Source organism: Artemia franciscana, chromosome 17, assembly GCF_032884065.1.
Source record: "Artemia franciscana chromosome 17, ASM3288406v1, whole genome shotgun sequence".
NCBI classification, from domain to species: domain Eukaryota; kingdom Metazoa; phylum Arthropoda; class Branchiopoda; order Anostraca; family Artemiidae; genus Artemia; species Artemia franciscana.
This window is the reverse complement of record NC_088879.1, coordinates 34833968-34859790: the sequence shown is the minus strand read 5'-3', so window position 1 is coordinate 34859790 and position 25823 is coordinate 34833968. Positions and strand designations below refer to the sequence as shown.

The 25823-nt window shown below is 34.1% G+C and overlaps 1 protein-coding gene across 1 annotated transcript; it reads right to left on the bottom strand.

Moving 5' to 3' along the window:
- Nucleotides 1–162: 162 nt before the first annotated feature.
- Nucleotides 163–24655, bottom strand: LOC136038182 (small glutamine-rich tetratricopeptide repeat-containing protein alpha-like). The gene is made up of 6 exons (XM_065721262.1): nt 24362–24655; nt 17748–17902; nt 13896–14045; nt 10373–10645; nt 7248–7331; nt 163–410 (listed from the first exon to the last, which is right to left on the bottom strand). The coding sequence occupies exons 1-6, from the start codon at nt 24590–24592 to the stop codon at nt 293–295; spliced, it is 1011 nt and encodes a 336-aa protein (XP_065577334.1). The 5' UTR covers nt 24593–24655; the 3' UTR covers nt 163–292.
- Between the last annotated feature and the right edge of the window lie 1168 nt (nt 24656–25823).

Below are 25823 nucleotides of genomic sequence, written 5' to 3'. Positions count from 1 at the left end.
TGCATGAGCAAATATAATTATGGTATGAGTAAATATTTATGGTCGAAAAATACACACAGGCATAACATTTATTAAACAGGGAGAAGGGGGAGACCCAATTTTTTTTTTTATCAAAAGTTGCTCTGTAGTAACGAGATAACGCAAGTACCATTCAAGCTGGTGTTGGAACAATAATCATTTTATTGTATTATTAAAGCAAAAGTTTTAAAGTAAATCCAAAGACGGTATTAATCAAAGGAGTAGAAAATAAACATGCATCAGCCTCCTTTGTTTTTAGTCGTATTTTCAGGATTTATTCTCTGTTCCCTCCAGAAGGATCATTCTCTCCTCCTCCTCCACCCATCTGTCTTCTGAGTTGTTCAACTAGATCAGGATTCGCATTCTGCATCTGAGCTGCAAGCTGCTGACCCCTGAAATCAACAAAAGAAAACTCATTATTTTTAAACGGAGCTCAGCGTCGATACTAGTGCTTTCTAACAAAGTTTTGCCAGATCAGGCACATTCAGGCCATCTGGGTGCTTTTTTTTATGTGGTTGCGTGTGGAATTTTTCGAGTAAGCCCATTTTACAAAGCAAATTCTGTAAAAAGTTGCACTTTTGGGGTATTTTGTTTGGAAAATATTACTTTTAGCCCACTTTTTGCTTTTGTGGCTCTGTTGTTTTATACCGAGTATCTGATGAGACTGATTTATTTAGCAGCTTATTAAGAATATGAATAATATTATACTGTAGCCAATTAAGTCAATAAAATTATCCCATCAACAATTTTAATAGAATAATACACTCAAATCTCGGTGCACGCATGTGCTATTCTCCCCCCTATAATTCGCCCATGAAAAATTTCAAATTGTCTACATAATTGGCCTATTTTTGCTTTTGTTTTCAAGAAAAAAAGAAATATGTGAAAGAAATAAAAAGAATATATATAAAATATAAGAAATATAAAAAAAGAAATATAAAGAAGTAAAAAAGAAATATATAAAAGATCGTTTGGCACTTTTTTTTTTACAGCGCCTATATTAAGTTCTTCATCTAAATAGAACCTGTTTCTCTGACTAATCCTAACGACATATCGCAAAATATGATGAAAATAAAATACTTTAGAAACAAATCTCGTCTATATATTTGCACACTAGGTGGGGGGGGGGGGGTAAATTATAACGGGTCTGCATGCAAAATGTGTTACGTAGAATTATTCTGCATATTATGAAATAAGAATTGCTTTCTAACTTCACACTGTCCAAATACTTTACCCCCAACCCTAATGTGAAAATATATAGCCGAAATTATAAATTTCTCATTTATTCTGTCACTTGTCTATGTTTTGTCCCATGCTAAGCTGAAAGAAACTAACGAAGAAACCACTTGTACAGTGCGTCAATGGAAGAAGAACTTAATGTAGGCGCTATAACAGAAAATTGCCGATCGTTTTAACGTTAATATACAAATCATGCCGCATTTTTCATAGGTGTTTTATGTTTATATAACTTTTGATCGTATTTCCTTTTGAACTTGGCGCCTTTCGACTTTGATATTATCCTCTTGTTTTGCTTCTGTTTTACTAAGAAAAAAATTCCAATCTATATTCTGATTTAATATGAAGTTCATTTTTTTCCTCGCTGTTTCAACCATCTCCTTGAAGAAGAAGTGGAAATTTCAATTAGGTTAAACAGAAATAGAGAAAATCAGCAAGAAAAATGAAAGATTCAAGATGTAGAAAAAAGAACTAAAATATTTTTGAAAAGAAGAATTGAAGATGCTGTTTGTACAAAGATGGAAGTATGCAAATCCCTTGCTTAAAATGGTTTTAACGAACTAATTTAATCTGAAAAATCATTTCTAATAGATGACAGGGGCGAATCGCTATTTATTTTTCAATTATTATTTACCTTATTTTGAGTCTAAAACCTTTGGAGTGTGTTATTATCCTTGTTCGCTTCTTTTTTACAAATAAAACATTCCGATCTATATATTAACTTGATATTAATTTCTTTCTTCCATGGTTCAGGCATCTCCTTGAAGAGGAAATAGAGGAAACTTCGATGAAGTTAAAAAGAAATAGACAAAATGAGCAAAAAATTTGAATATTGAAGACAAAGGTAAAAAAAAAAAGAAATCGAAAATCCTGTAGATGGTGTCTGTACAAAAATGAAACTATACAAACCCGTCTACTGAAATCGTTTCAACGAATCAACCTAATCTACTAATCATTTCCGATAGATGACAGGCAACAATTCACTATTTATTTTCAATTTTCCCCTATTTTGAATTAATCATTTTAACGAATCAACTTAATCTACAGATCATTTCCAATAGCTGACATATTTCAATTTTCTATTTATTTTTCAAATTTTTCTCTGTAGAAAACTAAAGATCGAAGATGATTTAATCAGATTAATCAAAATTTAAAACACAAAGAAAAATTGAAGATGCTGTTTTTACGGAGCTGTTTTTCAAAATCATTTAACAAACGAATCAATTTAATCTACTAATAATTTTCAAGAAATGGCAGGTGACAATTCGCTATTTATTTTCAGTTACATCCCTATTGTGAATTTGGAACCTTTTGACTTGGCTATTATTCTCTTGTTTTAATTCAATCATAATATGAACTGTTTTGGTGATAGCATTAGAGTCTGGACAACTGGGGAAAACATCTGCAGAACTTGTTACTTCAGTTTATTGCAAATGAACTCCTAATAGTTCCACCAGTACAGAAGCAGACCATAGATAGATATAGATATTTAAAGCTCTAAAGCCATAATGGCTACAAAAAATAACAAAAAAAAAACAACAAAAAACATACACACACACAACATTATTTCCAGTTCTCCCCTGCCCAACCCCTTACAAAAATCTCTCTATATGTCTGTCATTCCCAATTTTATATATTTGTTTATCTTTCTTACTGTCCCATAATCATCTGATCTCATTACTGAAACCAACCACTCACTTGTCCCAACATTACCAAAAGATAATTATTTCCTTAAATCCTGCAATACGCGACAAAGGGCCATAAAGTGAAGCAGATTCACACCATTTTTTCCACACGAGAAAATCAGTAAGATTATCCTTACTGAAAATATTTTTTTCGTTCTTCAAGTGCTAGAAAATTACTCATTCCTGGTATATACCACTTAATTTCTTCACTAATTAAACCCACTTCAACATAAATATCATATTCCCAGACCTACTTCCTTTGCCGCTATACCCCCTACCGGCAATAGAATTCCCTAAATCAATTATCATATATTTTTGCAAAAGACAAAGAATAGAACCACAACAAATTACCTTAGGAAACTACAATTCCCCCTATTAATGCAACGAAATGTCCTGACAATAAAAATACACTAAAAAATACAATACACAAAAAAAAATACAATAAAAATTACAGTCCCAGCAGATATTGGAATGACGGTTCATACTGTACACAAATATATATAAAAAAAAACTTGTTTTTCATTTAAATGAATTAGCTTTAAAAGTTAGAAATAATTTCTTTTAATTAAAAATGAAAAGTATTTTATGCGATATATATATAAACAAATATTTAAAAAATACAGGCATCTGGGTGATATTACTCCGTGTTGGTAGGAATCATTATCATTGTTTATTATATAATTTATGTGTCAAGTTTTTAATTTGTTGATGCTTCGTCCTGTCAATAAGACCCCTCTCCCCACAAAGAAAAGTTCTCCATTGTTCCTTGAACTTCTCATGTCTCCAAAGAAAGATATCAGCCTTAATAGGCCAAAATGACATTACTAGAAGGCCAGGATAATGAGACAGATAGTTTTAAGTTTAGTGTCCTTACGTACTACTTTTTGAAAATCAATGTTAAGAAGATTAATGTGATAAGGCGAATAAGTGAAGGGAGTAAAGTGAAGGAATAAGTGAAGATGGAGACGTGATGTTAAGTGACGGGAAGACGGATCAAGTGGACAGCTCCACATACCTAGGTAGTACTATTAGTAAGGACGGAGTGTGCACTTAAGATGTTAAAAGTAGGTTAGCCAGGAACCAGGATGTCTTACCACAGTTGAAAAAAGTTTGGAAGACTAGGAGGATAAGTCTGTGAGCCAAGACTAGAATAATGGAAGCTACAGTGATGACAGTAGTCAAATATGGCCCTGAAGCGTTGGCGCTTCGAAAAATAGAGGAGGACTTGCTAGATGTTTTTCCGAGAAATTGAGTACAGATTGTTTTAGGTACCCGACTGACTGACCAAATCTCAAACAGTGAGCTGCACAAAAAATGTGGTTCAATCCAGGTTTCGGGGGCTATAATGACAGATTGCCATAGGTCGTCCTTAGAGGCCAAACATCTAGGGCCGAACGAAAGTCATGACTTCCCCGAATGGGGGGCAGGATGTCGTAAGGAAAGATTTGAGGGAAATGGAAACTTTCTAGGAAGGTAAAAAGAGCGATGCTTTGAATAGCTTTGGATTGAGGAGAATGTACAGCTATGTAGGCCTCGGCTGCTTTGTGCTGCAGTAAATTGCTAGTAGAACTAGTCCTTACATACAAGAATAAAATGAAAGAGTTAACGATAATAAATTCACACGTCAAGTAATGCATATGTAAGGAATGGAAACGAATACGTCGGTGTTTCCATCTTCTCGGCCATTTTCTACAAAGGAATCACACTAGCTATAAGTGCTTTAAACGAAACGCGATATTTTACAACCACCCTCATGTCCATTGCTTTATCTTCTCCTACTCCAGATTTGCCAAGTTTCAGCTCAATTGGTCCAAATGTTTAGGAGCACATAGCAAATAGACAGACAAACAAACTAGAACAATTTATAGAATCGACATATACTATTTCTCCCACATTACTTTTCAACAATGGAGTTATTAACGGACAATCTGCTGCTCCCTCACCCTTCTACCTTGTCAGTCTTAATCAGTCGCTAGCCTGTCATACACTCACATTCTAAATCTTAGCAAAGTTCTTATAGTTATAATATATTTACATTTCAGATATCTAATATTTTTCTTATTTATATTAAATTATATTTTTATATTATATTTTTTTTTTTATATTTAAAATATTTATTATTCAACAGATTTTAGATATTTAAAACCTAGTGCATTCATGAAGTTCACGTCGCCGTAACCTGAGTAGACTCGGGCTTGATTTTAATGCTGAAAAGCCCAAACCTGAATTCTCCCAAAGAGAGCATGCTCTAACAGAAGGGTTCCTCTTGGGTTCTGCATGATCAAGCCAGCTGATCAGTCTTTCTTGACTTAGATTGGCGTCCCAATCGACACATCGATAAAGCATATGCAGGATATATAATCCTTTATCAAAAATAGACTATGTTTCACCCAACTTCTTCTTTCGAAGCTTTTGAACTCCGTTGCACCACCATATAATTTAAATTTAGCTTCGTTTAGGAACATCTTTACAAACTGTCACAAGTCAAAGCTCCGATAAGTCTTTCTCGACTTAACAAAATATCTTCTTCGCTTTTCTACCATTTAGTTATAGATGTTTTACAGTTATATATTTAGTTACAAGTTAATAATATCCGGTTAAAGACCTTGAATCATCTAAGGTCTTTCACCCTGAATTTTTACCGATATTGGTATTGACCCTGAATTTTACCAAAGTGTTAGCTGCATTTTTAGTGGTTTGCTTCATGCTTAGTGCCTTTTCTTTTCTTTTTTTATGCTCCGTTTTTTTCGTTTTTACAGGGACGGTTTTCAACTAACAATTAAAAACTAGCTAAAAACATTTATATTTGTTGTATTATTTTGCTAACTAAACATTCTTACTTCTTTTTATTAGTATTTCATAGGCATGATCTATGAATAGTTTTACGAATACAAAGTAAATAGATGGCGTTTGGGCAAAACCAGCGTTATCAACATTATGAAATAAACTGCGCCAGTTTTCTGACTAAAATTGTACCACAAGAGGTTAATTTGTACCATCTGAACAGCATTTTTGGTAACTAGAAGAAAATTTCCAATGAGCTAAAACCACAAATTATTGATGCTTACGCAGATCTCTCACTTCAATATTTTTGCAAACCTCAAAAGCCATCCAATCAGATGATTTACCTTTCTCCAATCAGATCGTTTTGTTAGATAGCCAATGTAATTGAAGGACATTTTGCTAGGAGTGAGATATCTGATGAAACCCAATAGATCATCTATGCTGAAACGCCAACAGGTATCCGAGTCATATAGAGCAAATAAAACCAAAACTTAACCGAAAATTTGTATTCTACAAAAATTTTCTAAATTTACCGCATTGTACCATGGCCTCTAAATTGTACCAAAACAGTACAATTGTACCGCGTTGGCATCGCTAGACATAACTCGTACTTGTATGACCCTAAGGGCATGTGCAACTTACAAAAGTGGAAAATGGCATCAGCGTCGAGAAAATCACCAACGCCAAAAAATCTTGTCTCTGCAAACATGCAGAACTCAATAGTTTATGTTTCATCAATAGCACTAAAATCGTCACGTTCAAAAGAAAAGATGAGCATAAAAGTATACAAATACAAAAATATTGCAAATATCAAATGCTTATATCAATGAAACATACAATTAGGATCATAAAAATTTCTTGTATAGTAAATAGATCTGGATAAGTAGGTTCCATTAAATTGTGACGAATTTTAGACGTAGTTTTAGCAACTGTATCCTGTTATGTCTCTTGGCTGTTGGGGGTGGTAAATATTCTTACCTGGCCCTTATAATAAACAATTTTTTTAGACTAACATGTATATGGTTATGTTTCAGTTTTATTTATATTTGCCACCCGACAAGCTTTGCTGCTAACAGAGAAATAAAATCATTCGGGTTTTGGAACTAGATTGTTGATCAAAGGGTATAAATAGTGTTATATCTTCCAGGTTTCATTACAAGACCAGTCATAATTCTCAAAAAATTCTCAAATGCGGTCGTCAATATGTTCCGTATTGAATTGCAGAACGTCTGTAACTTAAAAAACGTCGGAGCAACGTTATTTTAAATCTGCGTTCTAATATTCTACGCGTAATGGAACACTTTTTATAACTACAGCAGATCCTTGGACGTGCTTGATAAAATATTATCTGTAATTCAAGTTTTATAGACTTATAAGATATTTTTTAGTTATAAACTTTTTTAAAGACGAAAATTGGTGGGGGTTTCTAACCCCCACTATAGACCAAAGGACATTGGGAACTTAAGATAATTGGACTTCAATGAACTACCATGGGATTTGATAAAGGAAATAAAAAACACTTACGCCCTTAAAAGTGAATCCAAACCAGCTCCTCCTTCATTTGGAGCTCCTGCGCTTGAGCTCATGCCTCCGACCAAATTATTCATGCTGTAAAGAAAACCAATGATTTTCAATTCTAGGTCAAAATATACTACTGTCAAACTAAGGGTGAAGGTCATCAGAGCCTTTTTTTTAATATTACGAATCCCATGGACAGGGTTGAGATCTGAATTTGTATTCGGGGGGGGGGGGTAGACTGTATGTATATTGGTGGTCAATATAAAACCCCTCCCTCCAAAGAGTTAAGACATTTCTGATACAGTTTTTGCTCGAAAAGTACCATGGCACTTTAACTAAAGAATTACATTTTAGTGTTTTAGATATATAAATAAGCAAAACTTCATTTTGAGGGTACGATTTGCGTAGCGGTTAATATTAATTTCAACTTTTATTCAAAAGAAGAAGGAAGAAGTATAACTTAAAACTGAAAAAAAAATTGAAAAGAAAAATTCAAAGAAGAGGACGACAGAATAGAAATAAATACAAATAATTATCCTTTATACAACCCTTTAGAGAAAGACTACAATTATTATCCTTATTGGTCAAGTATTTTGCTTGATTTACCAGTTACGTTTAACACCCTGTACCTATTTTCACTTTTTTCTTGAATGAATGCCAACACCAGATCTACCTGACCCTCATCTGGAAGGGTGTCAGTCTTGGTGAGATGCAATACTCTCCCCATATCAAATCTCCAATCCTGCCTTGGAAATAGATAGCAAAACGTCCGACGATAACCAAAAACAACACCATATCACAGTTCAGAAAAGACCAGAAACCAACACAAAAGAAGCTTCAGAGTTCATCACTCTACAAAAAAATCAAAAAGGAAGAAGCCCCAAACAATCCCCAGAGGCTACAAACCCTACAGGCCAATGCCAAACTACCCAAACATTCTTAGCTCCAGTAAGCAAAGTACAGAGAATCTCATCTGTGATGGAACAGTTCCCAAACTGATTCCCGAATCCAAGGAGACATTACTCTTACCTACGAACATACAACAAATAAGACTAGCTCTCTTTAGTCCCAAAGATGCAACATCAGCATCATCATTGCTAGAGATGATTCATTAGAAGTTCTATTCCCGGAAACTAACCATGTCAGAAGTGAAGATACTCAGTGTTATTTCCTCCAGAGACCGTTCTTTCATCACGCATGCTGACACTGTAATTAGGAAACGTAATGCTTCCCTTCAAACACTGTCCAAAATGCGTCGCTATGGTTGCGATGTCAAGAGTCTCCTCCGTGTATATCTTTGTTATGTGCCACCAGTCTTGGAGTATGCCTGCCCTGCGTGGAGCCCTTTAGTACTACACACTGCTCACCTGATGTGCGACCTAGAGTCAGTGCAAAAAAGGGCAGTTAGGATTATCCTGGGTTCTAGAGATATTCCTTACCACGAAGCACTCATTATACTAAAAATTCAGTTCCTATTACAAAGATTGTGTGATTTCATCATGAGTTTTGAAAAAGCATGGCTTTTAGACCCAGCCCATCGGGACATCTTACCCACAGACTGGTTCTGTCTGGTTCTGCCGTCAGGTTCCGCCTGACAGAAGAACCAGATAGAAGTCCAAATTTATTACTTTACGTCCACGACATTTGTGCCTTTTTTTACGTCTATGTTTAACAGTGTATAACTTTTGTTTTTAATGTTTTTGCAACTGCATATTACCCAAGTGCTACGAAAGTTGTTTAATAAACCATTCTCTCTCTCTCTCTCTCTCTCTCTCTCTCTCTCTCTCTCTCTCTCTCTCTCTCTCTCTCTCTCTCTCTCTCTCTCTCTCTCTCTCTCTCTCTCTCTCTCTCTCTCTCTCTCTCTCTCTCTGATTGCCAAAGGAAAAGCCATTCCGGCTATGGCTATCCACCGTCTAGGTAAACCCAGTAATAAACACTTCATAAACAAGTACGATTGTATTTTTTTTTTGTTGGATGGACATCAACAGAGTTCATCAGGGTTGAAGACCTATTATGACTGAAAAACCTACCTGTTCACCACCACTGACCTACAACTAATGCCAAATAAATCATCCAGACATTAAAAAATATGTATTGTCCCTCAATGACTAACAGACCACTATGCCATACTGGTAGAAATCGGTAAAATTATTTAGGAAGAAGAGTACTTTCTAAGAATTAATAATAATAGGGCAAATTGGGCCAGGTTTGAAAGAAATCCTAGAAAACATTGATTACATGCCTATACAAGAAAGCCAAAATCCAGCATTATGTACCTGAAGACTAATCCATCTCTCAGAATCTGCTACAGTAGGAATACCTAGAACTACCAACAAACAATATTTAAACTTATCATTAAGGAAAAGATAACCATGGTAGAATGAGGAGTGCCAAAATGCATTCACAGCAAAAAGAGATGCAGAAAAGGATTTTAGAAAGAATCCAAGACCCAGAACATATATCCCATAAAAAAAAGCCTACTCAAGACTCAAGGGGCATAAAAAAGACCAAAGATCTGACATGGGACAAAATTGGAATTGGAAAATTCCAATTCCAACTGGAAAATTGGAAATGGAATTGGAAAATTAGAGAAAATTGAAGAAAGTCCTACTTGGAGAAAATTGATAGATACACAGATGAATAAAAAATGCAAGAACTTATAAACAGCATCCTGGGAGCAGGAAAAATAAAAATAGCCTAAATCATCCTCTACTTGTATTTAAGAATCAGCTTGAAGATGATGCCAAAAAAGCTGAAGAACCTGCTATCATTTGTCAGCAGAAGCTTGGCTACAAATAAGAGGCAAGTAAGCAAAGGCTCACTGAAATATAGAAAGGACAAATCCAGTTTTATTCCATTTTATTTATCAAAATTTCAAAATTTAGTAGATTACCTATACATTTACATATAAACTATATATATATATATATATAGTAAATTGTCTGAGTTGACACATTGATTGATTTAGAAAACCTAGTTCTAAAGTGTATGTAAAAACAATCGTATTAAATGAATCTGCCTCTTTAAGCTTGAAAAATGTTACACCTGCCCAGGAAGCATTAGCCTATGGAATCTAAGCTTCAGCCTAATAAAATATCTTCTAGTTCCCAACCCAGATAATAGGTACTTACAAAGATTGCATAGCAGGATTAGCCATCATTTCTGACGCCATATTCACTAGATTTGGATTACTCAAAATGGCTCCGAAATCAAATCCACCAGGGGCTGCACCACTCAAGAGGTTCCCAAATGGCCCTTGTGGCATTTCTGGCGTTGACTGCTTCAAATTGTCCTCTGATATCTTGACATTGACACGATAACTTTCATTTTCGGGTTCAAGTTGCACCGCCTTTTGATACGCTTCAAGGGATTCCTTATACTGTTTCAAGCTGGAGTAGGCGAGGCTATAAAAGAAATGGTAGTTAAAGAGAAGGGAGCATCCCAGATGCCAAAATCAACGTTCGCCTAAAACGAAGATATCAAATAAATTAAGAAACTAAACAAGGGTGTGATTTTCAGCCAGTGAAAGAAAAGACAAGGCGAATATTTGGAAAAAAAGACTTCCGCTAAACTATCCTCAGTGCCCCCACAAAAAACGAAGAAAGTGTCTATAAAAAAAATCAAAGCCATAAAACTGACTGGTTCTATTAAAAGGTTCATTCCCTGGCCCCACGTAGTTTACTCCAAAGTTAATTTTTTTCTTGTGTCCTTACTTTTTTTTCTCTTTTTAAAAAAGGCTGAGGATGGCTTTGTGGAAGTCTTTGCTTTACTTTTTAGTAAATCACCCTAGGCTATCACCCTGGCTGAAAATCACCCTAGTTTATTTCCTTAATTTTTTTCTTCATTTTCATCGAATGCCATGTATAACCAATGTTTTCAAACCAAAGCCCACAAAACCACTTGTTACATTTCTTTTTTGAGAGTTTCCATCAAAATACTTGAGTCATTCTGTATTAAATATAAAAAAACAAGTTTTTTTTCTGTGAAAGTAAGGAGCAACATTAAATCATAAAAGGATCAAAAATTATTCTGTGTATGAAGGAGGTTTCCCCGTCTCAATACCTCGCTCTTCATGCTAAAATATTTTGTAACTTTGATAAAAGCTTTTAATCTAACTAAAAATGTCCCTTGTGTTTCAGGAGTCGTCCTAACAGAATTGACACAAAAAGTCAAACTTCAGCTTAAAGAGCAAGATACTGAGAAGGGGTCAAACACCCTCATATAGGGAATAATTTTTGATCCTTTTAAGATTTAATGTTGCTCCTTACTGTTAATTGAAAAAACTTTTTTTAATTTAATTTTGATGGTGGAAAATCACCTTCTCCCAAAGAGAATTTCTGTTGGATGATTTCATTCTTGCTGAAAATAACCAACAGAAATTTCTTTTGCAGACTCAATAGCAAATACTATACGTAAACAATGCTAAAACTTCGTAAATTACAGCCTTTTCCCTTAAAAATTCTCCTTAGCATACTTTCAGTCGAAAAAGAATTTATTTCTGAAAATCATGTTGGATATCTCCCCTCCGTGGAACATACTTCCCAGAAGTCCCCCCACCCCCACTAAAAGTTGCTCTCACGGAATAATTACCCAGGGAGAATTTCGTCTGTAGAAATCCCTCCCCCACGGAAAAGCCGTTTAGAAAATCCCAACCCTGTTGAGAATTTTCCCAGGAACATCTCCATACGTTAAATTTAGACGGCAAAGACAAAATAAGACAAAGAAAAGAATATCATAAGGGAATTCTAGCAAATTTTTCCAGTTTAAAATTACCACGAGAAACACACTCCCGGAAACTCCCCCCCCCCCCCCAAGAAAAATTTTCATCGTAGTAAGCCCCCTCCCCCCCCAAGGAGAAAATTCCCCTTCCCGGTAATACTTCCCAGTAATAAAAACTATATGTAAATAATGGGTTCATTTCTTAATTTACAACCATTTCCCCAGGCTGAGAAATCGCTATCTCAAAATTTTGACCAGAAGACTTTGGGGAACGACGGGGCGGGGAGGGGGTAGCTGCCCTCCCATCTTTTTAGTTACTCAAAAGGGGAACTAGAACTTTAAATTTCCGATCGAATGAACCCTCTTCTGATCTTCTAGGATTACTGGTTTGGAACGATCACCCCTAGAAAAAATAAATAAATAAATAGACACCCACTTGCGAACTTTCTTCTAACAAAAATGCAAAATTCCACAGTTTTATAAATAGGAGCTTGAAACCGCTACAGTAGGATTCTCTAATATGCTGAATTTGATCGTATGAATTTCATTGAGATTTCTTGACGTTTGAGAACTTTTGATGGGTAAGATTTACTAAGATTGAACTTAATGAACTTAACATATTTTGACTCATCACAAAAATTGATTCTTTTGATGTACATGTACATACTGTTATCAAAATTCCGTTTTTTAGAGTTTTGGTTACTATTGAGCCGCGTCGCTCCTTACTTGTAAGTGAGGAGATGTACAACATTTCCTTACTTAAACAAATCTTTAAGCAACTTAAACTTAAGAATGTTTAAGAATGTACAACATTTCCTTATTTTACGAAATGTTTGATTATGCTTATCAAACATTTCGCTACCACGAAATGTTTGATAAGCATATCCCATAAAAAATGAAGATTAGTATCAAGCGCTTTATATAATTCTTTTACATCAGTTTAGAAATTTTATCCAAAGCCGATAACGAACAAAAACTGATCATCATTTTTTAGATTATGTAAGTATTTTTTTAGAATCCCTATTTGGGGAATAGTGAAGACTCGCAAAAACATGATAATTAAGAAGAGTTGAGCACCCTTGATACCAGCAATAGCTAGGTCCACTTTTTACATTTTCATTCTAATGTATTATCAAAATACTTCATTCACTCTTAATAAAAACAAGACCTGATGCACATAAGTGACAAAATAGTTTAGGCTATCAAAAACAAGATAATATCTTTGGAAGCCAATCTGATTAGAAAAACCTGAATTTTTTTCACAGTATTACACGTATATTAACATCAAAACTGCAAATGCTTCTTCTTCTTGAATTTCTCAATGGTTTTTAATATCTGATAAAAAACAATGAGCACCCCAGAAGCCAAAATCCAGTAGGTCCACTGATTTTACTAGTTTTGATTTTAGCGTCAAAATACTTCAGTTACTCTTAACAAAAATAAGGACAAGTACAGAAAAATAACATAAAATTTTGACCACTAAGAAACTTCAATGACATCTAACATTTGGCGACACTGGACATTTTTCAGTGTAATAATAAGAATAATTCACTTAATTTATGTAGTTGGAAAAACTAGTGCAGTGGTGTCTGATCTCAGTTCCTGACAGAAAAACGATTACAAAGCTTAAAAAAATGTCAAGTCTCGCCAGATGCTAGATGGCACTGATTTTCTTTTTTTCTTTTTTTTTGCCGACACTAGCACCAATTTCTTCTCTTTTAAGTTACCCATTCTCTTTTATCCTTAGCGGGCGGCAGCGCAATTACAATAAGGATCATTAATAGAATCCAATTAACCAATTAATATTGTTGTGGGCTGGATTTAGGTCTTAGAATGACCAGCGTTGTTAATCTCTTTTTTTTTCTGGCAAATTTTTTAGGAAAATTTGAATCCAAGGATTTCACATAATTACAGATTACAAAAATTGCGACTTACCCCATCCTACCATAGGCTTTGGCATATTTAGGGTCAATTTCAATTGCCTTTTTGCAGTCATCAACAGCAGCTTTATGATTCTCAGCTTTGCTATGAGCAGCAGCACGATTGCAAAAATATACAGCATTTTGTCCATCAAGCTTAATAGCCCTAGAAGGAAACATTTTGCTAAATAATAAAATATAGACAGTAGAATCTACTCCTACTAACAGGTCACTGCAGCACCAAGCCACCTAGGACCAAAAGCGCCATACACGCTCTTTTTCTAACCCAATTTATTTAAAGCCTAGACTTTAAACCTCCTAAGGAGTTATAATTTCCCTTAATTACAATCTCCTCCTACCCTATTAAGGGAGACTCTGCTTTTTGTCGTCCCCAGGCGGATGACTAAATAGAACAGTCTTTAGTAATCTGTCATACATTGTCCATAAAATTTTAGCCTTGCGACCTCAATCTTTATTTCATTATATCCCTAGAAAGTCGCCAAAGGCCAATACAGCTACACACGCTCCTCATCCACCCCAGCCTATTTAAAGCCTCACTCTTTACCCTCTCCCATGAAGTAAACTTTTCTTTATGCTCCCTTCCCTCCCAATTCAGGGACGACGGCCCCAGATATGGTCCCAAATGAATTGTCACAAAGAAAAATATTTGGCAATCTATTATCCATCACCTATGAAATATATCCTGTCTATCTCAGCCCTCCAGAGACATGTATTCTCGAAAGCTAGAATTCGCCTTTCTTGTGTGTTATTCAGATACCAGGTTTCAGAAGCATATAATAGGACGGGAATGACGTTATTATTGAATAGACGAAGTTTGAGTCGGAGGGAGAAATTCTGTACCCTCTATACCGGTTTCAGTCTATTCAATGTACTGGAGGCCTGCCAGACGCGGTATCGTATATCTTTTTCAGTTGATCCCGTATTTATCACTGTGCTCCCAAGGTATTTAAATTATAGAACCTGTTCAATGTCCTGGTTTATAGTCCTAAAAAGTGCAACAGAACCACACTTTTTGCCTTGAAGTTTATAGGCCAACAGGATTGACAACACTAAGCTAAACTATTACTATTACTAATAAATCATCAAAATTGACAGTCAATTAAGGTTGACACAGCACAGCAAAGCTGTGAAACTTTCTAAGATATATGTACTTCAAGGGTCACTATCTCCTTAATGAAAGCCTTTTGACTCACAAATCAAGCTCAAATTCAACCATTTACTATTGCTTCAGCATATATCTGACAAGACCAATGGAGAAACAAACTAAAACGATTAAGTGTAAAAAAGATGAAACAATACATAGTGATATGAAAACAGCAGCAGTTCAAAAAATGATATACTTAGTAAAGCATAATTCAACAACATGTTGTTATATATTTTTCTTGAGAATAAACCAATAACAGGAAGCTAAAGAGTATGAAAAACTGAAAAAAAAATTCACTCACGTGCTTAATAAATTTATTCAAGGTTTGAAGACAAATTTAAACCACCAGTACCATAGGCAGTGCAGTACTAACCAGCAGAAATAGTAAGATTCAAAAACTAGTAAGAGATACCTCGATGGCTTAAACGGTTTACTAGTACCACTGACAGTATAGTATTACGAAGAGAACAAGCATAATTCAAAATTAGCTTAATTTTAATATATTGAAATTTGGATTTCAGTTACAGTTCCAAGTTTCATTGGATACAACCCAAAACTACCTAAATTTAGACTGATACTTCAGTTTCTATACTAAACTGTACTAAAAATATAAATCAGATAAGGTAAGTTAGTACGCAAAAAAAAAAACAAGGTAGTTTTTATTCTAATCTATAGAAATAAATATATTATGCTTTATTGGATGTAGGGACTCTTTCCTCCTCAGTCCCCCCCCAAAAAAAAGCAAAGAAGACGCTAATATTAATAATATATATACAAGCTGTGCAGAGGCTAGATTATTTATTTCTATAAAACAAACATGGACAAAAATTAAGCATATAATATTCTTTTTGGAGCCTTATTTCTTTTAGGTTATGTGTAGCCTACAACGGCCAACTCTTATTTATTATTTTTTTTCAGAAGCAGGAATAAAATATTTATTTTTATTTTTTTTTAATAAATTGTGAGACAAAGGTGTCTTTAAAATATTGCTTCACATATTCTTATTTTTGTCTTTAGGAAGGATGGAAAAATAAATTCACATCTCACTCTAATATAACAATTCATAGTTTCATACTATCTTACAAGAAAACCTCATACAAAGCACATTAACACCTCAATTTCAAAAATTAATGTCTTTAGAACTATTTATAGATACTGAATGACATAACTCAAGAAAGTAAATGTTTTTTTTTGTTTTTTTTTGAAGATTTGATCCCCCGGAATAGACGAAGCTCAGTACAAATATTAAAAAGAAAAATTCTTGAGACCATTCTTTTCAAAACTTCTTACGAGGGGGGAGGGCTTTTAACTAATTTCAAGAGGGGAAGTGGCATGCCTAAAGCATATGTCATTTTATTATATGATCAAGAGCTCCTTAGACAAGTGTATGTATTTAGAGCTGATGACACATTGTATTTGTTGTTTTATAGCTTTTTTTACTAATTCAAGTATATTAATTCAATTTAATTAATATAATTCAAATGTTAGCTCAATTAAATTAATTAATTAATCTAATTCAATTGATAGCCTGGAAATTTCCTTTTTATTTTAGAGCAATAAACATTAGAACAACAAATGAGGCCTGCAGTCTACAGATTAGTAGAGCAGCTATTTTAACTGGTACCAATCAGCACCAATACGACCAATTAGCATTATCTATTAGCACCACTGACAAAGTCTACACCATCCTCCTCTCTATACTTCAGCAGAGGAGTTAGCACCAATACCAGCAACTAGCATCATTATAAAATTATTAGCACCACTGACAGAGCCTGCACTGTCCTTCTGCCTATACTTGAGCAGATGATTTAGCACCACTCAGCAATTGGCACCACAATAAAGCTATTCGCACCACTGACAGAGTCTACATCGTCTTTTTGCCTATACTTCAGCAGTTGATTTAGCACCACTCAGCAATTGGCACCACAATAAAGCTATTCGCACCACTGACAGAGTCTATATCGTCTTTTTGCCTATACTTCAGCAGTTGATTTAGCACCAGTACCAGCAATTGGCACCATAACAAATCTATTTGCACCATGGACAGAATCTACATTGCCCTGCTGCCTACACTATAGCAGAGGAGTTAGCACCTTTTTAGTGTAGCATTACCCAGCATAACATGAACAGAGGAGTTACTTTCACTGGTACCTATTAACATTAGCAATTAGCAGAGGTTAATAGTTCTACTAAATGTTGCTTTTACTGGTGCCTGAATTTTATTCATGTTGAATAATGAGAAAAAAATTGTTTTTTTTTCCAAATATTCCGAAATTTTGGAGAACTGTTTAGGCAGATGATAGGGGAAGTCCTTTATAATTCTTCAAACGGTTTTATTACATTTACTGGAAAATAATCCCAAAAACGAGGTACTTTATCTCAAAGAAGTATCCAGGATGAAGACACTTAATCTAAAAAAAAGGGCAACGAACTTATTGCTGCTTAAGTAAAATGAGGCATCAAAAAAAGGGTATTGTTTATTTAGTACGGGGGCAACAGACAGAGTTTTTTTTTTTTTGTACATTCATTGAAAGGATCTCAAGTTATATTTTCACTCATTTTGAAGAAACACTTTTGGAAAATGCCCTTTGATTTTAGGCTGTATGGCAATATATTCCTGTCTGCAACTATTCAGCAATATTACAGCATGGCAGTCTTTTAATAAACCCTATAATGCATTTGGAATATAAAAAGGAGGCTCACATTGTGTAGCAATTGATTGCGTCAAGGAATCGCCCAGCCTTCATCAGATCATTTCCTTCTGTCTTTAATCTTTCTGCTTCTGCTTTGTCAGCTTCTGATACTGGCTCCTTTTTCAACTCTGGTTCCTTCCTCACTTCAGGCTCATTTTTCAATGGCTATGGATAAGAAGGCTATTAATATGGATAAGAAGGCTATTAAATATGGATAAGAAGGTGCAAAGAACAAAAACAAACAGATATACCATTACCTCTTCATCCTGCTCATGCTCCCCCCCTTCATATTCAGCCATTGCTGTAGTTATTTCAATTCAGGTTTTCTTTTTGAAAAACATTTGACTGCTCAAAGGTAAAGTTTGAACAAAATATTGATGAGCAGATGCATATCCCCAAATTCAAGTGGTATGGTAGGAAGGTTTTCTATTTTTGCTTCTTCCCTTCTCATTGGCTTGATTTGTTCCTTTTTAAACAACTATTTCCAATACAGGTTTCCTTTCCCAATGCCTAACTAAATAAAAAGAGTAGACCCCTCTGGGTTGCAGCCTGCACAAAGTATAGATGATTAAGTATGTATACCAAAATAGACAGGCATAAAGGTTTTGTTTTTCATTTTTCAGGCACCAATGAAACTGTTCAAAAAATCCCATTCATACATGTACAAATGGCCCAATTCACTATAATAAACAACCCTTTCATAACACTATCACATTCATCTGCCAAAACTGAGGTCAGGAATGGCATTGCATATATCATTACTGAAAAGTTAATGCTAAAACAATGATGAAAGGACTTACTGTTCTCAAACCAAATCAAAATAAAGTATATGCAATGCAGGGTGGATATGGCCAATCTTAACAAAATATTGAGATTATTGGATAATGATCAGACCAAAAACAGCATTGCATATCACTACTGAAAAGCTAGACCAAATGATAAAACTCTGATGAAAAACATTTCAGTTTTGAAACGAAACTGACATAAAGCATAAGAAATGTAAGATGGATGGAGTCACTATCAATGATATATAATATAGTACAGTCAGTCTTTTTCTACAGAACAATAGATAAAACACTTTTTAATATAAATTACAAGCCACAAATGACAAATAAAATAGAAAGGAAGGATGGCCTATTGCAAATCAGTGGTTGAAAAACAGGAGAAAGCAACAATGTATCTAATAACAAGAGTGAAATTTTATTGTCTCTTTATGTAAAAAGCAAAAGTGGTTGAACATACCCCTAGTCAAATTGACAACTAGGATTAGAGGAAGAAAATTGCAAGTAATTATACAGTAGAATATGACTACTGTACAAATATTATGACAATTTATGAAAATTCACCAGTGTATTCCAAACAGTGATAACAGCTAAACTGACAATATTACCCACTGTGAAGAAAATGAAGGAAAAGAATTGAATGATTTGAGAAGGACCTTTTCATGGGGAGTGCATCAGTGAAGATCCCATTGAAAAACAGCAAATGAGACAATTAGCCCATTAACAATTACCCCATTTATAAAGAGGGGTTCAGTAGAATAAAGAATGTCATTTCATTAACTCAAAAGGAAAACAGGTGACAAAGTAAGAAGCCTGGCTACAAGTCCACAATTAACAAATAGATATTCAAGTTCAATGGACAATTTAGTTCATTCAAAATGAACTGGATCCATTTTTTCTCCTTTTGACAAGCTGTTTGGAAAAACTAGTTTAGCACCAGTAATATCATCTGTTTTGTATTTTGCTAGTACCTTCAATAAAAAGCCTAGGACTTGAACTTGAGAAGAAGTACTGGTGGAATGCCCTTGCTAGAATATTTGCAATTACTAAAAAATGTCAAGCTGAGAACACCCTTTTCAAACAGTTCGTGGTAACGAACTGTAGTAAGGAGCGACCCAGCTCAATAGTAACCAAAACTCTAAAAAATGGAATTTTGATACCAATAGCTACATCAAAAGAATCGTATTTTAATGCTGGTTTTAAATATATAAGTTTCATCAAGTTTAGTCTTACCCATCAAAAGTTACGAGCCTTAGAAAATTTGCGTTATTTTAGAAAATAGGGGGAAACGCCCCCTAAAAGTCATAGAATCTTAACGAAAATCACACCATCAGATTCAGCGTATCAGAGAACCCTACTGTAGAAGTTTCGAGCTCCTATCTACAAAAATGTGGAATTTTGCATTTTTTGCCAGAAGGCAGATCACAATTGCGTGTTTATTTGTTTTTTTTTTCCCAGGGGTGATCGTATCGACCCAGTTGTCCTAGAATGTTGCAAGAGGGCTCATTCTAACGGAAAGGAAAAGTTCTAGTGCCCTTTTTAAGTGACCAAAAAAATTGGAGGGCACCTAGGCCCCCTCCCACGCTAATTATTTTCCCAAAGTCAACGGATCAAAATTCTGAGATAGCCATTTTATTCAGCGTAGTCGAAAAACCTTATAACTATGTCTTTGGGGACGACTTACTCCCCCAAAGTCCCCGTGGGAGGGGCAACAAGTTACAAACTTTGACCTGTGCTTACATATAGTAATGGTTATTGGGAAGTATACAGGCGTTTTCAGGAGGATTTTTTGGTTTGGGGGAGGGGTTGAGAAGAGGGGGATATGCTGGGGGAACTTTCCTTCAAGAATTTGTAATGGGAGAAGAAAATTTCCATGAAGGGAGAGCAGGATTTACTAGCATTATTTAAAAAAAAAATTAAAAAATAAAAGTGAAAAAGCTTTTTCAGCTGGAAGTAAGGAACAGCAATAAAACTTAAAACAAACAGAAATTATTACCCATATGAGGGGCTCACCTCCTTCTAATACCTCGCTCTTTACGCTAAAGTATTTTCGGTAATTTCCACTACTTATTCTACGGCTTTTGTGATTCAGGGGGTCATTCTTAATGAATTGGGATAAAATTTAAGCTTTAGTGTAAAGAGCGAGGTACTGACGATGGGGCGAATCCCCTCATATATGTAATAAGAACATGAGAATACAAAAGTTCTTTACGTAAGGTAAATTATAAGTTACGTAAATCTTTTACCAATAAAAAGATTTGTAAAAAATTAAAAGTTCTAGTTGCCTTTTTAATTAACCAAAAAATCGGGGGGCAACTAGGCTTCGTCCCCTGCTCTTTTTTTCTTAAAATCATTCGATCAAAATTATGAGAAAGCCATTGAGCCAAAAAAAAAATATGCAAATTTCGTTTTGATTATTCCTCTGCAGAGAGCCAAAATCAAAACATGCATTGATTCAAAAACGTTCAGAAATTAAATAAAAAAACAAGTTTTTTCAACTGAAAGTAAGGAGTGACATCAAAACTTAAAACGCACAGAAATTACTTCGTATATGAAAGAGGCTGCTTCCTCATCAACGCCCCGCTCTTTACGCTAAAGTTTTTTACTGTTTTAGAAAGAAGAATTGAGAGAAAGAGTCAAACTTTAGCGTAAAGAGCGAGGCGTTGATGAGGAAGCAGCCTCTTTCATATACGAAGTAATTTCTGTGCGTTTTAAGTTTTGATGTCACTCCTTACTTTCAGTTGAAAAAACTTGTTTTTTTTATTTAATTGTGGCCAAGACCAGAGATTTTGTTCTCAGCATAATGACAAGCATCTGATATCTCAACTTGAGCTGATTGCTGAATCTAACTCCTTCCTGGTTGAACACATTGAAAATTTTTGAACAAAAAATACCTTCAGTCTTTCAGTATCTATTTGCAATGAAGTCCTAGATTCACTTGAAGCTAAAGTAAAAGAAATAACCATTGATATCACTAAACAAGAAAAGTACAGATATATATTAAATATATTTAATATATATAAGTAAATATAATATATAATAATATATAATATATATTTATATATTTTATATATATATATATTTATATATATATATATATTTATAATATATATTATTATATAATATATAATAAGTAAATATATTTCTCATATTTAGTTTGTTTGTGGTTTGATGTGGCTTTTCCTGCTATGATGGTGCAGGCTAAATAATTGGAAATTGGACTACCTAAGTTTCCATTAGTTACATGTAACATTTTTCAATATGAGTCTAATGTACAAAAAAGCCTATCTGTACAACCTAAACACATTATATTTAACATTAGTGCCATCTAAATTCTTGAAAAAGCAGTTATTTCAAATTTTAAAGAAGCCACCAAATAACACTCAAAGCTGAAACCCCTGTGATCCACTCCAACACATTTGTAATATACCTACCATGGCCAAAGTGACAGAAACATTGAAGAAGACCAAGAGAGGACAACAAAGTGACAGAAGTAACCACTCAATCCCAAATATTTCTCATAGTAACCAGTTATTTTTTGTACAATCAATTCATGATTCTCAGCCACAATTTGTTTTAATTGTCTTCTCCAAAATTAAATTATTAAACAAACAATAAAATATATATCAAACAAATCATATACCACCCAGGCTCACAGCTATCCATTACTGGTGTTCAAGAATTTTTTTTTCAAAAACAGTGGTTTCCCAAACTTGAAGCAAGCAAAAAGGCATGCTCAAACATTAGGAAAAAACTATAGATTCATTGCTTGAATCCTTAATCTGATCTATGGCATCACATCAATTTGAAATAATAAGAACCTTTGTCAAAACAAAATTTACAAAAACAGAATGTTAACTGTAATTTCCTGTTTTCAACTTCTTTCTCATTTATTACTCTAGTTTTTGAAAATTTAATCCCTTCTAGTTAGTACAACTTTAAGTCATATCAAGGGTTTTTTCCCAAAATAAAAAATTTATAGAACCATATAAATCAAGATTGAGCAGAGGTACAGGATTAAAAAATTCTTCAGCATAGGCAAATTTTAGTGTTTGGCCTCTCCAGAAGGAAATACAATAAATTTTGAAAACTACTTAACTAGAATAGTACTAAATAAGTACTAAACTTACTACTAAACTAGAATTTTACCTGGTAAAATTCTAGTTAATTGACTTCTTGCTATCTCAGAAAGGGTTAAGGTTAGGAAAATGAAACTATCAGGGATGGGTCTACAGGCTAAAGTATGCCCTTTAGTTCTGAAAATGCTATAAATTAAAAAATTATAGAACCATATAAATCAAGATTGAGCAGAGGTACAGGGTTAAAAAATTCTTCAGCATACACAAATTTTAGTGTTTGGCCTCTCCAGAAGGAAATACAAAAAATTTTGAAAACTACTTAACTAGAATAGTACTAAATAAGTACTAAACTTACTACTAAACTAGAATTTTACCTGGTAAAATTCTAGTTAATTGACTTCTTGCTATCTCAGAAAGGGTTAAGGTTAGGAAAATGAAACTATCAGGGATGGGTCTACAGGCTAAAGTATGTCCTAGGAAGGTATTTTAAAGTACCCATCTCTACTCTTTCTCCCTCTAGGAGGCCCTGAAATTTGCCTACATAACAGGTCTATACCTATTGAAATTTTGACAAAACAACATTTTACCTTAATTTTCAGTTAGTAGTTGCTTTTTCTCTGCCTTTAGTTTTGAAAATACAATTTCTGTTATTTGAGTAGAATTTTGAGCCATATCAATCTTTTTTTTTTAGTTTAGGAAATGTATTTGCATATCTTTAAAACCTTATAAAATGGAATTGAGCAAAGTTATGAAGCTGAAAACAATTTTGTTGTACTTCAATTAAGCAGAAGATCTATTTTGCAAGGTTTCACTTTTATAACACACATATTTTTAAAGGTCATCAAAGGTCATGGCCCTTTAGAGGGAGAAGGAGTGGAGGTAGTTTCTTCAAAATACCTGTAAAATTCTAGTTAATTGACTTCTTGCTATCTTGGAAAGGGTTTAGGTTAGGAAATTGAAACTTTCAGGGATGGGTCTATAGGCTACAGTATGTCCTGGGAAGGTATTTTCAAGTACCTACCTCCACTCCTTCTCCCTCTAGAGGGCCCTGACCTTTAAAAATTTGTGTGTTATAAAATTTAAACCTTGCAAGATAGATCTTCTGCTTAATTGAAGTATAACAAAATTGTTTTCAGCTTCAAAACTTTGCTCAATCCCATTTAATGCAGTTTTAAAGATATGCAAATACATTTCCTAAATCTAGAAAAAAACATTGATATGGCTTAAATTCTACTCAAATAACAGGAATTGCAACTAGTAACTAAAAATTAAGAAAAAATGTTGTTTTGTCAAAATTTCAATAGATATAGACCTGTCATGTAGGCAAATTTCAGGGCACTCTAGAGGGAGAAGGGGTAGAGGTGGGTACTTTAAAATACCTTCCCAGTACATACTTTAGCCTGTAGACCCATCCCTGAAAGTTTCACTTTCCTAACCTAAACCCTTTCCAAGATAGCAAGAAGTCAATTAACTAGAGTTTTGCCAAAATACCTTCCTGGGACATACTTTAGTCTGTAGATTCATCCCTGAAAGTTTCATTTTCCTAACATAAACCCTTTCTGAGATAGCAAGAAGTCAATTAACTAGAATTTTACCGTATAATTTTACCAACTGAACTATTGAAAGGTTGATAAGCTGTCAAACTAGGCTACTGGGTATCTTACTCTAACCTGATTTCCAGGGTCAACAGCAGCCCCTAATCTACAATTTACCTGGCATTTTAAATAATCAAGACCCAATGAACTAAATAGTATAGTCCTTACCAGTTCATTTTTAGTTGCATTATGAAAAATATCTAAAAGAGACTGTGAAACAGAAAGAGCAGATGCTTGATCAGCAGTGAGTCCAAAAGCCCTTTCTAAACACTGAGTTGCTACTTCAAGTCCCTCTTTGGCATCTTCTGAAAGATTTCCTATGCTATTTTGTTCTGCTAAAAATTGGACAATGGCAAATGCAAGTCTTTTGACAGAAAGTTCAACAGGGACAGGCTCCATTCTACAATTCTTTTAAAAATTTTTGGTGACAAGCACTTCGATTGAAACAGTGTTTCAGTCTACTATTTCGAACAAGCCAAATTTATATATAAGACAGATCACGAATTACAACATTCCCGGCGTGAATTTTATAAGTATATTTTAAATTATTATTTTTAGCAGAAAATATCCCAACTTTACCATTGAAACATAACTAAACCTCTAAGTCACATCTTTCTTTACACTTCTCAGGTAGGGTTTGCCAAATGAAATTCAAATGGGAAACCTCAGGACAACTGACCCACAAAATACCTACGGGGGAATTTGTTATTCTTTAAACTTTTGAATGAAATAAACAAAAGAAAATACAAAAACACCAGGAAGAAAATTGTTCATCCAAATTTCAGAGAAAGGGCAAGAAATTCTCGGGCGAAGGAGAAGGAAAAATGTCGTCTAGATTTTGAATTTGTTAAATTTTTAAGGGAATTGGGTGAAATCGCAAGCATCTCATGAGGATCATGTAGTGAGTAATGTTATTTTTATTTTTGTTTTTCATGATACATTTGATGATTCTTGGGTTCACATGTCGAAAAGCCTGTTTTTTTAAGAATTTGGCTTTCCAATACATTTCTCACTGTCTTTTATTGAAGAATCATTTCCTCCTTCCCCGATCAAACGAAGGAGTAGAAAGGAGTTGCTACAATGGCACTGATATTTTAAAGCATTTATGTCTCTTTATAGTTGATTTATTTTAGGCTTCAACTCTTAAACGAGTAAAAAAATCTTGCTTTAATAAACAAAAAAGAGTTCCCTCGTTTGTTTTTAGCTTTTTTGAACTTACTTTGTCTAAGGCTTGAAAAATAAAAAGTTTGGTGAAAATTTTTTGAAAGTGTTTACCGGGGTCCTTGCCAATAAAGATATGAAAAATTATTCTTTTTTTGTTTCGTAACTGTGCAATGAAACAAAACTGATCTTTAAACTTTTTCCATTATAATAATGCAAAAACAAAGCATTAACGAAGTATGTCTTGGTACCTGATGACTAAAATATGAGCTAAGTATTTGCAGCTTATTTGACTGATATAACAAAAACTAATTTTGAAAACTTGGTTGTGTCTTTGGATTAAAAAATCATTTTGACAACCTAAATTCAAATAGTGTCTTTTGATTCTGGAAAACATCCCCCACAACATTTGCTAAAAGTTTCAAATTAATACTTTTAGCCGTTTGTGAAATACTGCATATACGCCCCT

Coding starts and splice junctions, on each gene's coding strand:
- LOC136038182 (XM_065721262.1), bottom strand. CDS start 24,592: ATGGAGCCTGTCCCTGTTGAACTTTCTGTCAAAAGACTTGCATTTGCC. Junction 14,046..17,747: donor GCAATCAATTGCTACACAAT/GTGAGCCTCCTT, acceptor GTTTCCTTCTAG/GGCTATTAAGCTTGATGGAC. Junction 7,332..10,372: donor AATCCTGCTATGCAATCTTT/GTAAGTACCTAT, acceptor TTTTCTTTACAG/CATGAATAATTTGGTCGGAG.